At 40.8% G+C, this 16,336-nt stretch overlaps 1 protein-coding gene across 3 annotated transcripts in view; it reads left to right on the forward strand.

Moving 5' to 3' along the window:
* The window catches only part of slc23a1 (solute carrier family 23 member 1), a 137,607-nt gene that overhangs the window by 40,617 nt on the left and 80,654 nt on the right, over positions 1–16,336 (forward strand). For 2 of the 3 annotated variants that reach the window (XM_072590869.1, XM_072590866.1), the window contains exon 3: positions 9,398–9,502. In XM_072590869.1, coding sequence (XP_072446970.1) covers positions 9,398–9,502 — 105 coding nt within the window. Of the gene's footprint in view, positions 1–6,371; positions 6,446–9,397; positions 9,503–16,336 lie in introns of those variants that run through there. The other variant, XM_072590870.1, reaches the window with a different exon arrangement.

Genomic DNA, 16,336 nt, shown 5'->3' on the forward strand with positions numbered 1-16,336 from the left:
GCAGTAGTGCTAACCACCGAGCCACTGTGCTACCCCAAGAAGAAGCCCAAGAGGGTGGAATGGAGGTGAAAGGCCTCAGGTGTTTCCATTGTGGTAAAGTGGGGCATGTAAAGTCACAGTGCTGGCTGTTAAAGAAAGGCACTGTGGGAAAAGATGTGGTAAAAGAAGTTAAGCCAGTGGTTTTTGTAAAAGTAGTAAAGGAAACACACGAAGGACCAATGAGCTGCAGGAGAGTGCACGGCCTAAGCAAGGAATAAGGGGTTTGTGTCTGATCTCTGTAAAGAAATTGCCTCTGATAAAGTTTACTCAGAAAAAAAACAGGGGGAGAAGGGCAAGAAATTATAATTTTGAGAGATACAGGATCTAACCAGTCCATAATAGTAAGGGGTGAACGAATATGCACTCTTTTTGATCTGTTACCCAAGAGTGTGGCAATTTGTGGGATAGATGGACAGAAATTCAGCATTCCCCTATGTAAGATCAGGTTGGAGTGCCAATACTAGACTGGGGAAGTAACAGTGGGAGTGATTCCATCAGTTCCAGGAATCCAGTTTGTTCTTGGGGATGATTTAGCATTGTCCAAAGTAGGAGTGGCACCTCACGTTGTGGAGAAGCCAAAGGTAGATCAAGAGACTGAGGAGTTAAAAGTAAAATATCCTGGTATCTTCCCAGACTGTGTAGTAGCAAGATCCCACTATCATAAGTCACAGCATGAAGCAAAGACTAAAGAGAAAGATGAAGGAGTTGAGGTTTAGTTAGCGGATACTCTGTTTGATGTAACGGTGCAGGAAAAACCTGAACAGGCAGAGGGTTAGACAAAGTGTTTTGTACTGAAAAGCTAAGGGACTTGCAACAGAAAGACAAGATGATAAAAGGTATATATGTGGATGTGTTCTCTGAAAAAGAAACAGAGAATATTCCTGAGGGTGATTATCTGAAAGATAGAATTCTAAGATGGAAATGGAGACCACGGCAGGTTAGTGCAGAGGAGAAATGGGCTGAAGTGCACCAGATTGTATTGCTGGTAGCATACAGACAGGAAGTGTTACAGGTAGCATGTGAACTACCTGGAGGAGGCCACCTAGGAGTATGAAAGACTCAGGCTAAGGTACAAAAATATTTTTATTGGCCTGGAATGCACAAGGATGTGATTAAATTTTGCCATATGGGTCATACATTTCAAATGGTAGGTAATCCATAGATGGTCATAAAACTAGCATCTTTGTTGCCAATTCCTGCATTTGAAGAACTTTTCACACAAGTTATAAGTGATTGTGTAGGCCCCCTCCAGAGAACTGGCTGGATGATATCCTCATTGAGCATGGCCTCTACCTCCTTCTGGACCTGTCCAGCTTTGAAAGGATTAAGCTGATAGGGCTGTTATTTTATTGGAACAGCAATCCCCACATCTCTAGATTTGATTCTTCACTCTGTGGGACAGTAACTAACTATTCTCTGCCTCCAGTTCTTTCTCTGGAGAAATAGGTGTTAGTTACTGCCCCACAGAGTGAGGAATCAAATCTAGATAGTGAGGATTTTGATGTGCCTCAAAATATGTTAAAAAATGAAGAAGTCCTTGAGGAGTGGGATAAGTTAGTAAGCTAGGAGAAAGTGAGGACTGCAGATGCTGGAGATCAGAGCTGAAGATGTGTTGCTGGAAAAGCGCAGCAGGTCAGGCAGCATCCAAGGAGCAGGAGAATCAACATTTTGGGCATGAGCCCTTCTTCAGGAATGGAGAAGGGCTCCTGAAGAAGGGCTCATGCCCAAAACGTCGATTCTCCTGCTCCTTGGATGCTGCCTGACCTGCTGCGCTTTTCCAGCAACACATTTCAGCTAAGGTAGTAAGCTGTCTGTCTCAGGAGCAAATAACACAATTGAAAAGTTTGTTACTGCAGTATGAGGACATATGTAGGAATCAGATGGGGAGGACTAATGCTACTGCACATGAAATCGACGTGGGGCTTGCTGTTCCAATAAAATAACAGCCCTATCAGCTTAATCCTTTCAAAGCCAGACGGGTCCAGAAGGAGGTAGAGGCCATGCTCAATGAGGATATCATCCAGCCAAGTCAGAACGAGTGGAGGTCGCTGATTATCTTAGTTCCCAAACCTGATGGCATTCAATGATTTTGCGTGGATTATCTAACACAGAGGAACCTTGATTATTCGAACGAGATGGGCAAGCACTATTTCATTCGGATAATTGATTATTTAGTTAATTGATTTTCTCTGTGGCTTGGAGTTTTCTGTGAAGTCTGCTCCCCATTCAGGAGACTAGGAAAAAGCACACTGTGCACGAGCACTCTGCCCCCTGCCAGTCCCCACCCTCGTCTGCTCCCACCTTGCACTCTCCACCCCCCATCCTCCCCAAACCTGTCTGCTCCCACCCTGCCCCCTGACAGACTCACAACCTTGTCCGGTCCCACCCTGCCCCTCTGCCTGCCCCCAACTCCGTCCAACACTGCCTTCACATCCACCCCCACCCGCCCCCAACCCCGCAGCACTAACCTTGCTCCCCCAACCCCGCACTCCCATCCACTGTCTGACCCCCGTCTGCGCCTCCGAACACGCCCCCATCCAAGTCTCCCCCGCCCCCGCCCCACCAGGTCAGTGAGAATGTACACCAACAGGAGGACTGCTGCTGGCTTTGCGGGGTAAGTCTCCAAATAGCACACAACTTTTTGACAGGCTCCACCTCTACCCTGTACAGGACAATGTTGGAGAGATTATCTGGGGAAGGGGCATTTAGAGTACAACCCCTATGTAGAACTCCAGGGAAGGTGTGGGGGGAGAGACAGAGGGCAGGAGATGAGTCATTTGGAGATGGTGCCTGGACTATCCAGGACTGTTCTCAGCAGCATTTCAGTGAGCTGAAATTGTTTTCAATCATTGTATCTGTAAACAAAAGACACGATCAGGGTTGAAACAGCTCTTTAACGTAATGTTTCTATCGGGACCTTGAGATCCCCTTTGGATAATCCGATATTTGGATAATTGATATTCAGATAATCGGGGTTCCTCTGTACTAAGATTGGAGGACTGTATTGAGAAAGTTGGTCAAGCCAGTTACATCACCAAGTTGGACTTCCTGCGTGGTTACTAGCCAGTACCATTATCAAAGATGGTGAAAGAAATTTCTGTGTTTGTGGGCTATATCAATTCAAAGTGATGGCCTTTGGAATGAAGAACACCCTCAACACATTCAAAAGACTCATGAACAGAGTTGTGGCAGGGTTAACAAATTATGCAGTCTATTTGGACGATGTAGTGATTTTTAGTAAGTCATAGAACATAGAACATAGAACAATACAGCACAGAACAGGCCCTTCGGCCCACGATGTTGTGCTGAACTTCTAACCTAGATTAAGCACCCATCCATGTACCTATCCAAATGCCGCTTAAAGGTCGCCAATGATTCTGACTCTACCACTCCCACGGGCAGCGCATTCCATGCCCCCACCACTCTCTGGGTAAAGAACCCACCCCTGACATCTCCCCTATACCTTCCACCCTTCACCTTAAATTTATGTCCCCTTGTAACACTCTGTTGTACCCGGGGAAAAAGTTTCTGACTGTCTACTCTATCTATTCCTCTGATCATCTTATAAACCTCTATCAAGTCACCCCTCATCCTTCGCCATTCCAACGAGAAAAGGCCGAGAACTCTTAACCTATCCTCGTACGACCTACTCTCCATTCCAGACAACATCCTGGAAAATCTTCTCTGCACCCTCTCCAAAGCTTCCACATCTTTCCTAAAGTGAGGCGACCAGAACTGCACACAGTATTCCAACTGTGGCCTAACCAAAGTCCTGTACAGCTGCAACATCACTTCACGACTCTTGAATTCAATCCCTCTGCTAATGAACGATAATACTCCATAGGCCTTCTTACAAACTCTATCCACCTGAGTGGCAACTTCAAAGATCTATGTACATAGACCCCAAGATCCCTCTGTTCCTCCACCTGACTAAGACTAAGTCCTGAAAAAAAATCACATAGTATATTTGGCAAAGCTCTTTGAATAACTATGAGAAGCAAAACTGGTAATAAACTGAATGCACGAAAGCAGAGGTGACGCTCTAGGGACATAACATTGGTCATGGAAGGTTGACTCCACGGAATGCAAAGATGAAGGCCATTGAGAAATTTCCATGACCAGCCTCGAAGAAAGAAGTGCTTCGATTCTTGGGATTAAGCAGATTCTATTGGAAGTTTATTCCAAACTTCAGCAGTGTAGAGACATTATTAACCTACTTGCTGAAGAAGAGCACAACGTTTCGGTGGACAGAACAATGCCAGAGGCATTCGACCATTTAAAAACAATATCAACCACTGCACCAGTTTTAGCTATACCAAACTTTTCAAAACCCATCGATGCTAATGACTTCGGAGTTGGAGCTGTACTGCTACAAGAAAATGAGGATGGGATTGAACTGCCAGTTTGTTACTTTTTGAAGAAATTCAACATCCACGAGAGTAAATACTCCACGATCAAAAAAAAACTATTGAGTTTGGTACTGGCCTTACAGCATTTTAATGTGTATGTCGTGAACAATGTTTCAGAGATCATAATCCTCTTACATTCTTGGAATGCCTTAAAGACAAGAATATTGTATTGTAGAGTTGTAGGTAAAATATAAGTTTAAGTGAAAGGAGTTGTAGATAGTAGCTGTTTTAATGTTCTCATTTGGACTTATAAAATAAAATTGTAAATTGTTTTAAAATAGTGGTATTTGGTGATAGTTCTTTGCCACTTGAACTTTAACAGATTGCAGTGTGAGGTAAGCTTTTCTGTGTGGCTGGCTTAAAATAGCAGAGGGGTTTACCCCGTGTTGTAACTATACGTCTTTGCAATGTTTATGGATTTTCACCAGTTTTACTTTTGGAAAAGTCATGGTCAAGGGTGCAGCAAGTTACCTGAACATTGTCTGCATGGGGGAACCTTTTGAAAACAGAGTTCAACGGTCCACCTCCAGGCCTATCCTGCCCCGTACACTGTTCACCTCCATGACCTTTCACCTGATATACACCAATATAGAAACAATGAACCTCATAGTAAGAGTTAGATATATAAAAGAAAACCAGTGTCAATCATCTAAACCCTTTGAAAGTTTCAACACTTAAAACCACTTAAGGTTTTCTAAACAAACATTGTGAAATTGAGACCAGAGATTAGATAGTTCTCAACTGAGCTGGTGCACAATTACTTCAAGAGAATGATGGTTTCCTGGGATAGAATGGGAAACTGGAGAGATGTGGATTAATAGTTGGGAGTGCGAGGTGTGGGGTATGGAGACTGCTTAGGAATGGGGAGAGTGATAGTGCTTTTTTGTTTTTATGACAGTTGGGACTGAATCAATTTGAGCTCATTTCAACTATACCCCTCCTCAGTTCACAGCCCCTGTAGCTGCCTCAGAATCTTCCCTTGGGTAAACTGACCTGACTTTGTCAAACAGCTTCTAACCCTGGCATTAGCGATACCACTTTTTGGAGCCATTATTTCTTTGTTGATATGCAAAGCTGGGAAATTTCCCAACTCCCACTCACCTCAAGGATAAACAGCTGTGTCTATACTTTTATCCCTGGTAAATAAAGGGAAATATGATCACTGAAAATCAAGTGGGTAGTGTGGGAGATCTGTTACTTATTAAATTTGTTCCTATTAAACAGAAAAAATGTGGGCAGATAGGGTGAGAAATCTCCTTATCTCTTTCCACTCAGTTACATGGTTGCAGATTAGGTTAACCTGACTCTGATTTTTATCATGAACTCTTAGGTAAGTGAATGACATAAAGTTGTTTTTTTGCTCCAGCCAGCTAAATATCATGTATTCACTCTGTGTCCAATATTCTATGGTAATATCATGACTGAATTCAGACCTGGTGTTCATCTATGCTTTCAATGTGTTTTAAATTTACTTATTAACATAAGCATTTTTAGTCCATTTTGATTTACTACGTTGACACATGCATACATGCCACAGCTATGGGGTTTTTTGTCTATGTCTCATTCCATATTTTTGACGTCCTTCTCATCTTAAGGGAAAGACCAATCTGGATGTCCCACCCACTTTCTTACCCCAGAGCTTTGTGTGTCTTCAAATAAATGAGGCATGACCCCTATTTGGAATGGTGTACAGTCAGCATAAATTGACCAGCTGAAATGCAGTGGTGCATTTATAATATGCTAGTTACTAGTGAAAGCTAAATTGGCGACATCGACTTATTTCCATTTGAGACAGTTAAAACATCAAGAATTCTAACTCAGACTGAGTTAAAGTTCAAACGTTCAATCAAAAAGTTAATCTTTTACCAGAAGAGCAAAAATGCAGTTTTCAATTCAAAGTAAAAGCCATTAGTGTTAAAAGGCGTTTTACTGTCTCTTGATTCCTTGTTTCAAGAGGCTGTTTTCAACAGCATTCCAGAATGAAGGACATTTTAAAGGTAATATATCTCATTGTTTCAGGTGTGCTTGTTTTAAAGTGCCAGTTTAACAAAGTTTTGTTTTTGTTGAAATAAGTAATGGGTGTCTGCAGAAAATCTACTTTGTTTTAAAATAATGTGATTAAAAAATCACAAAGGAAACTGCAGGCATGCATGTTGTCTTCTTTTGGTAATTTTGTTCTTTATCACTGAACAGTCTGGTAATTGGAAATCTGACTTATGACAAAATAGTTCATGTCTCTGGGATTCCTCCTGTGACCTTTAGGGATAGGACTGTCAATTTCAGAGACAGAAACGCTGCCAGATTTCTTTTTCCCTGAAGTGACTTTTTTTTTACTTTGAATATAAAACTAAGAATATAAAGAACATAAGAACCAGGAGCAGGAATAGGCCATCAGGCCTGTTGAGCCTGCTTCGCCATTCAATAAGATCATGACTGATCTTTTCGTGGATTCAGCTCCACCTACCTGCCTGCTCACCAGAACCCTTAATTCCTTTACTGTTGAAAAATCGATGTATCTTTGCCTTAAAAATGTTTAATGAAGTAGCCTCAACTGCTTCACTGGGCACAGAGTTCCACAGATTCACAACTGTTTGGGTGAAGATGTTCCTCCTCCATTCAGTCCAAAATCTACTCCTCCTTATTTTGAGGTTATGCCCCATAGTTCTAGTTTCACCTGCCAGTGGAAACAATCTCCCTGCTTCTATTCTATCCACTCCCTTCATAATTTTATATGTTTCTATATGATTCTCCCCTTCATTCTTCTACATTCCAATGCGTGTAGTCCCAATCCATTCAATCTGTCCTCATAAACCAACCCTCTCAACTCTGGAATCAACCTAATGAATCTCCTCTCCACCCCCTCCAGTTCCAGTACATCCTTTCTCAAGGAAGGAGTCCAAAACTGTACTAAGTACACCAGGGGTGGTCTCACCAGCACCCAATATAGCTGCAGGATAACCTCCCTATCTTTAAACTCCATCCCTTTAGAAATGAAGAATGATATTCCATTTGCTGCTTTAATTACCTGCTGCAACTACAAATCAATTATTTGTAATTCATGCACAAAGACACCCAGGTCCTCTGCTCAACAGCCTGCTGCAATCTTTCACTATTTAAATAGTAGCCCATTTTGCTGTTATTTCTACCGAAATGGATTACCTCATATTTCCCCACATTGTACTCCATTTGTCAGACCCTTGCCCACTCATTTAACCTTTCTATAAACATCTGGAGAATTTATGTCTTCTGCACACTTTGATATACCACTCATCTTAGTGTCATCTGTGAACTTTGAAGCACTGTCCTTGTTCCCCATCTCTAAGTCATCTATGCACGTTGTAAACAATTGAAGTCCCAGCATCAATCCCTGAGGCACACCACTAGCCACTGATTGCCAAACAGAAAAACACCCATTTATCCCTATTCTTTGCTTTCTGTTAATTAACCAATCTTGCAACCATGCTAATGCATTACACATAATGCTATGCACCTTTATTTTATGCATCAGCCTTTAATGTGGCAAATTGTCGAATGCCTTTTGGAAATCCATATATACCACATCTAACGGTTCCCTGTAGTCTATCACACTCGTAAAGTCTTCGAAGAATTCCAGTAAATTAATTAAATATGATGTGCATGTCATGCTGCATCTGCCTGATAGGACAGCTTCTACACCACTGTCTCAATATTTCTTCCTTAATTATAGATTCAAGTATTTTCCCTAATATAGAGGTTAAGCTAACGTTGTATAATACTGAATTTTTCTCCATATTTTATTTTGGGGCAACAATATTAAATTTTCTATGCGCTGGATCCATAAACGTTTATGTCATGAGGGATCACTGTATTCTGGGACCATCTTGAACTTGCAGAACTTGGTTTGAAAGCAACTGAGAAGTGATCAGTATACGTAACAACTTAACATACCTATTCTAAATTTAATTTTTGGGAAGTCTCAATCTTATTATAATTGAGAAATTAAACATTTGCTGTATGCCTTCCTTTGTTAATTTCCCTCAAAATCTGTGAAATTCTTAGGCGACTTGATTGATTATTATCTTGAGTCTTTTCTTACGAACTGGAAGGTAGGAAAATACCTTCATTAACAGTAATAGCTGACCATGCTGCAATGAAATTAAAGGGAAAGGGCTATTGCACATTATGTTGAGGAAATGAATGTTAGGAATAGGAAGGAAGGCTTCATTTTACAATTGTATGGCCAAGCTTCCCCATTGAGGTCTAACATCAATACTACAGCCAAGTAAGTTATGTAAAATAACTGCAATGAAAACGGTAAAAATTCAACTTCTGGAGTTAGATATCTTAAACTTGAAAGAGACTTCTACCACTGCAAGTTTGGTTTTTACAATAGTCTTCAGCTTTGAAATAGTTGCCGAAAGACCACAATTGGCAGAAGACCAAACTTTTAAGCTTAACTGCACAGGAAACCTAGGTTGATTAGAAGTAGCTAAATTTCTAAATAGTTAGAAAACAAAACTGCAATCCATTAAAATATTAAGGTGGGAGTTTGATCAGTTTTGTTTTCAAACAATGCTTCCATCAAACCCCTTTTTTACATAATTGCCTAACTATGGGCATTTCTATTTTGATTCATGAGTACAGTTAAATATAAACTACTCAGCATTCCAATCTTTTCAACGGACCACATCTATCTAACTTGTGACGCATTTGTAGAAATGTTTTGATCTATCCAAAATCTGCAATGTCTACTATTGCTGTTGTTGTTGCATGTTTCATTGTAATTTTGTTTGTTCTTTTAATTTGGTAATTTAACAAATTAGGTACTTGCTCATAATACAGAAAAATTGTGAAGAAAATTAATTGCATAATAGTCACAATGATATTGCATATATAGAAAGCTGTTTTATAACTATAATTTCTCTTTACAAAATTATATCTAAATCATGATCCAATTTTTTTTGGTCCAGAATGGAATTCCAAGTCCGGATTACAAAGAAATGCGTGAAATCAGCATAGCTGTTGATGAAAGAGTTCATAACAAGGATGACAGAATTCACGATAAAAGTGACATGGTAAAATATAAACTTAACTGTATTCTGGTGCAACACAGGAGGAGGGCATTTGCTCCATTATTCCCATGCAACTATTTTAAGGCCAATCCAAATGAATCCTTTTCTTAAATTGCCCAATTAAATTTAGAAAGTTCTGATAAAATCTGACTCCGCATCCTTTCAATCTTCCAAATTTAACACCCTTCTGGCAGTTAGTTGCTGAATTCTCTTTTTGTCCCATCAAGTTTCTTAACAAAAAGCTATAGATTTAAAAATAATTGGTGATCAATCCAATTACCAGAGTGAAATGTCGCCCTAGCATTGACAGGGAAAATGCTGGAAATACTCAGCAGGTCTTCAGGTAATGAAGCAGTTAATATTTCAGGTCATGATCCTTTATTCATTAGAAATGTTCCATGTATTTGAAAAGGACTCACAGCAAACAAGGGAAAAGGTGGAAGATTTCCTTCCCTAAAGAATTTTAGTGAACTGGATGGGTTTTAAAATCCAGCAGTGATTAATTTCACAATCACCACAACTAGGGTCAGCTCTGCATTTTGAATTTATTAATGCTTGTATTTTAGATTCCACCAGCTACTATGATAGAATTTAACTCTGTTTTACCAGAACATTAACTGCCAGTATGCCACCATTTTCCTGAATAACATACATCCTCGCTTGGATGTTGCCATCCTGAGCTATGAATGGAAGGCTCCAAGTTGTCTTTGCATTACAAGATGAAGCAGAAATCTTTCCCACTCTTACTGCCTACCAATAGTATGCACTGGAATGATTTACAAGTTAATATGCAACCTGTTTAGCCACATATACCATGATTGTCCATCAAGTCCTGGTTTGAACTTAGAAGTCTGATTTTTTGGCTTTATACCACAATTCTTAATTCTGTTTCAATGCTTAGTCTGAGATCTGTTTAAGTATCATTGGTAGAAAATAAACTCTTAGAGGGTCTTAACTGAAGAGAAACAAGGTTTGCATGACACAGTATTGTTTACTTCAAGATAGATATGGGTGCAATTCACATTAACTAATCAAGGAGGCAGAATCAGAACTTTTTCTCATGACATCATGTAATATTGTCTTTGGGTGGAGAAACAATGTGATAGCATCAGATTAGATGGAGCGAAATCAACTCCAACAATAACTCTTCAATAACCATCACCTTGCCTCCTTGAAGTGCTTGCAAGTTAAAATAAACTGAAGATGGACTGGAAAATCTCAGTTACCAAGGTTTATGAAAGGGAAGAGAGTAGCTAAGGTGAATGTTAGTCCCTTGGAAGATGAAACTGAAGAGTTAATAGTGGGAAGCACTGAAATGGCAGAAACGCTAAATCAGTTTTCATGGTGGCGGACAACAAAATGTAACTAGTAGGGTGCCACAGGGTTTGGTCCTTGGACCCCAGCTATTTATAATTTATATTAACGACTTGGATACAGGGATAGAAGGCTCTATAGCCAAATTTGTGGATGACACAAAAGTAGGCAGGATAGTAAATTGTAATGAGGAAATAAGAACCTGAAAAATGGATATAGATAGGTTAGGAGAGTGGGCCAAAATGTGGCAGGTGGAGTTTGACATGGATCAAAGTGTTTGGTTGAAAAAATGGGAAGGCGATCTATTATGTAAATGAAGAGAGACTTTGGGGTTCTCCAGTGCAGAGGGATTTGGGTATCCTCATTCATGAGTCACAGTAAATAAACTAGCATGCAGGTACAGAAGATAATAAAAACAAACAAATGGAATGTTGGTTTTTATAGCTAAAGGATTAGAATATAAAGGTAAGGAAGTATTATTACAAGAGGCATTGGTGAGACTGTACGTAGTGCACAGTGTTGGTCCCCTTATTTGAGGAAAGATGTAATGGCATTGAAGGCAGTTCACTAGATTGATCCCAGAGATGAGGGGTTTGTTGTATGAAGAGTGACTGAACAGTTTTAGTTTATACTCTCTGGAATTTAGAAGAATGAGGGAATGAGGGAAGATCAAATTGAGGTATTCAAGATGATAAAAGGTATTGTTCAAATAGACATGGAACGGATGCTCTTGTGGGGCATTCTAGGATGAGAGATCATAGTTGTAGGATAAGGGGCAGCAAATTTAAACCAGAGTTGGGGAGAAACTAGTTCTCCCAAAGGATTGTAAATCTGTGGAATTCGCAACCCCAAAATGTGGTGGATACTGGGACAGTGAATAAGTTTAAGGAGAAGTTAGACAGATTTTTAATTGGTAATGGATTAGATTAGATTCCCTACAGTGTGGAAACAGGCCCTTCAGCCCAACAAGTCCACACGACCCTCTGAAGAGTAACTCACCCAGACCCGTTTCTCTCTGACTAATGCGCCTAACACTATGGGCAATTTAGCATGGCCAATTCACCTGACCTGCACATCTGGGGATTGTGGGAGGAAACCCACGCAGACACAGGGGGAATATGTAAGCTCCACACAGACAGTCACCCAAGGCTGGAATCAAACCTGGGTCCCTGGCACTGAGTCAGCAGTGCTAACCACTGAATCATCTTGCCGCTGAAGGGGTATGGAGAGAAGGCAGGAAAATGGGGGTGAGGAGCATATCAACTATGATCGAACGGCAGAGCAGACTCAATGGCCTAATTCTGCTCATACCTCTTATGAACTTGTGAAGTTATGAACTTTTTAACAGCTTTGGCAAGGTTCTTGTTGAAACTATTGATTGTAATTGCTTCATGGGGATGAGGGGCCCATCAGGCCTATATTGGGCCAAGTGGCCTACCAGACCCCAATGCTGTGTCTCCTAATATTGATGGTATTTCTAGGTCCTGTCTGTCTAAGTTAGCAGCCTTGTTGAGGCCTGAAAATATTGTTTTTAGAAACTTGTTCAAAGTTGGATTTATACACACATGAAACAGGTGGGATTTGAACCTGGGTCACCTGGCTCAGAGGTGAGGACACTATCACTAAGCCATAGGTACCCTTTATCAGGCCTGTACATTTTAATGTTGAGCATTGCTGCCTGAAAATTAATTGAGTAAGCCATTAATGACTGTAAAGACTGAGCACTTGAGGGAATTTGAGCTAATGACAAATTCACGTTGACTCATGGCTAAAGCAACCTAATAGGCTTTTTTTTTTCGATGTAGCCATATCTGAAGTAGTAGGCTGAAGTATGCAAGGAATAAAACTGAAAATGTAAGAAATTCTCACCTGATCCATCAGTTGAAATAAAAATAAACATTATGTTTTCAGACAGTCTTCTCACTCCTGTTTACAAACTGTGAGAGGCTGCAAATTATTTATTTGATTGTAATGACCTTTCACAATCTTTCTGGACTTCTTACTCATGAAACCTCCACAAGTTAGAAATGAACCAAAATGTTTTGTATTGCCCCTTGCAAATGAGGAGACAATAAGTCTTCAGAAAGACTGCTAACTGGGGTATAGTTCAGTCACTGTTTCAGTGCAGTATTGTTAGAACGGTGAAGTGCAAGCAATATCCCACTTTAGATCAGTGCCCATAATATCTGGTTCAGATTGCTTGAGTTGATGGCTGTCTTGACATGACACCCCACTCTGGTTTACCTCTGGGAGGCAAGATTACTGTAAGATGCACAAGTAACAAGAGGTCATTCAGCTCACAGAGTCTGCTTCACCATTCAATGAAATCATGAATGATCTAATGATCCTACTTTATCCCCATAACACCTGATTCCCTTACTGATTGAAACTATGACTGGCTCAGTTTTAAATATACATCATGATTCAGCTTTGATAGCCATCTATAGAAAAATAATTCTACAGATGTTGTTTTGGAAAATGTAGGGGGTGATAGACTTTCAAAGGAATGTACTACGATCAGCCAAGTTTCTGGTAACAAGACTGGCTCTAATGTAATGAGGGGTACATCGGGTTCTAAGCGATTGATTGTGATAGGGGACTCTCTAGTCAGGGTCATAGACTCATGTTTCTGCAGCCAGCAGAGAAAAATCAGAATGGTGTGTTGCTTCCCTGGTGCCAGGATCAAGGATGCCTCAGAGAGGGTGCAGAATGTTCTCAAAGGGGAGAGGGACCAGCAGGAAGTCATTGTACATATTGGTACCAACATCATAGGAAGGGAAAAGGACAAGATTCCGAAAGGAGAATATAGAAAGTTAGGCAGGAATTTAAAAAGGAGGTCCTTAAGGGTAGTAATATCTTGATTACTCCCGGTGCTATGAGCTAGTGAGGGTAGGAATAGGAGGATAGAACAGATGAAAGCATGGCTGAAGAGCTGGTGTATGGGAGAAGGATTCACATTTTTGGATCATTGAAAGATTTGAGACTGGTACAGTTGAGAAAAGCAGTGAGTCAAACAGACAGAGCAGGTAATCAAACACTCAAAGCAGAGAACAAGGTAGGACTGGTAAAATAAACTGCATTTATTTCAAAGCTGAAAATGTGTTGCTGGAAAAGCGCAGCAGGTCAGGCAGCATCCAAGGAGCAGGAGAATCGACGTTTCGGGCATGAGCCATTCCTGAAGAAGGGCTCATGCCCGAAACGTCGATTCTCCTGCTTCTTGGATGCTGCTTGACCTGCTGCGCTTTTCCAGCAACACACTTTCAGCTCTGATCTCCAGCATCTGCAGTCCTCACTTTCTCCTACTGCATTTATTTCAATACAAGGAGCCTAACAGGAACGCAGATGAAATCAGGGTATGGTTAGGAATGTGGGACTGGGATATCATAGCAAGTACAGAAACATGGGTCAGAGATGGACAGGACTGGCAGTTTAATGTTCCAGGATACTAATGCTACAGGAAGGATAGAAAGGGAGGCAAGCGAGGAGGGAGAGTGGTATTTTTGATAAGGGATAGCATTACAGCTGTACTGAGGGAGGATGTTCCCGGAAATACATTCAGGGAAGTTATTTGGGTGGAACTGAGAAGTAAGAAAGGGATGATCACTTTACCGGGGTTGTATTATAGATCTCCTGATAGTCAGCGGGAAATTGAGAAACAACTTTCTAAGGAGATTTCAGTTATCTCTAAGAATAATAGGGTGGTTATGGTAGGGGATTTTAACATTGCAAACATAGACTGGGATTGCCATAGTGTTAAGGGTTTAGATGGAGTGGAATTTACTAACAGTGTACAAGAAAATTTTCTGATCCAGTATGTGCATGTACCTACTAGAGAAGGTGCAAAACTTGACTTACTCTTGGGAAATAAGGCAGGGCAGGTGACTGAGGTGTCAGTGGGGGAGCACACTGGGGCCATAGTTCTATTGATTTTAAATGATGGAAAATGATAGACCAGGTCTAACAGTTGAAGTTCTAAATTGGAGGAAGGCTAATTTTGACGATGTTAGGCAAAAACTTTCAAAAGCTGATTGGTGGCCAATGTTTGCAGGTAAAAGAATGGCTGGAAAATAGGAAGCCTTCAGAAATGAGATAACGACAGTCCAGAGATAGTATATTCCCATTTGGGTGAAAGGCAAATGTAAGGAATGCTGGATGACTAAAGAAATTGAGTTTTGGTTAAGAAAAAGAAGCAAGCATATTTCAGGTATAGACAGGATAGATCGAGTGAATCCTTAGAAGAGTATAAAGGCAACAGGAATATACTTCAGAGGGAAATTAGGAGGGCAAAAAGGGGACATGAGTTAGCTTTGGCAAATAGGGTTAAGAAGAATCCAAAGGGTTTTTACAAATATATTAAGGACAAAAGATAACTAGGGAGCAAATAGGGTCCCTCAAAGATCAGCAAGACGGCCTTTGTGTGGAGCCGCAGGAGGTGAGGGAGATACTAAGTGAGTATTTTGCATCAGTGTTTAATGTGGAAAAGAACACGGAAGATATAGAATGTAAGGAAATAGATGGTGACATCTTGAAAAATGTCCATATTACAGAGGAGGAAGTGCTGGATGTCTTGAAGTGTATAAAGGTGGATAAATCCCCAGGACATGATCAGGTGTACCCTAGAACTCTGTGGGAAGCTAAGGAAGTGATTGCTGGGCCCCTTGCTGAAATATTCGTATTATCAATAGTTACAGATGAGGTGCCAGAAGATTGGAGGTTGGCTAACATGGTGCCACTATTTAAGAAAGGTGGTAAGGTCAAGCCAGGGAACTATAGACCAGTGAGCCTGATGTCGGCAGTGTGCAAGTTGTTGGAGGGTATCCTGAGTTACAAATGCTACACATATTTGGAAAGGCAAGGACTGATTAGGGATAGTCAACATGGCTTTGTGCGTGGGAAATCATTGTTGAAATAGCTCAGTTGGGAGAGTGTTAGACTAAAGGAACCTGGTTCAATACCGGGTTTTGGCAAAAGCAGCATTGCTTGCGTGCTCCCTCCTTTGTTTAGCTGTGATAGAGGTGAGTGAATCTGACAATCTGGGAAATCATGCCTTACGAACTTGAATGAGTTTTTTGAAAAAGTAACAAAGAGGATTGAGGGCAGAGTGGTGAATGTGATCTACATGGACTTTGGTAAGGCGATTGACAAGGGTCCCCATTGGAGACTGGATAGCAAGGTTTAATCTCATGGAATACAGGGAGAACTAGCCACATAGATGCAGAACTGGCTCAAAAGTAGAAGACAGAGGCTGGTAATGAAAGTTTGTTTTTCAGACTGGAGGCCTGTGACCAGTGGAGTGCCACAAGGATCAGTGCTGGGTCCACTACTTTTCATCATTTATATAAATGATTTGGAAGTGTGCATAAAAGATATAGTTAGTAAATTTGCAGATGACACCAAAATTGGAGGTATAGTTGACAGCGAAGGTTACCTCAGATTACCAAATGATCTGGACCAGATCCTGGGCCAATGGGCTGAGGAGTGGCAGATAGAGAACTTAGATAAATATGAGGTGCTGCATTTTGG

This window comes from Chiloscyllium punctatum, chromosome 20, assembly GCF_047496795.1.
Source record: "Chiloscyllium punctatum isolate Juve2018m chromosome 20, sChiPun1.3, whole genome shotgun sequence".
NCBI classification, from domain to species: Eukaryota; Metazoa; Chordata; class Chondrichthyes; order Orectolobiformes; family Hemiscylliidae; genus Chiloscyllium; species Chiloscyllium punctatum.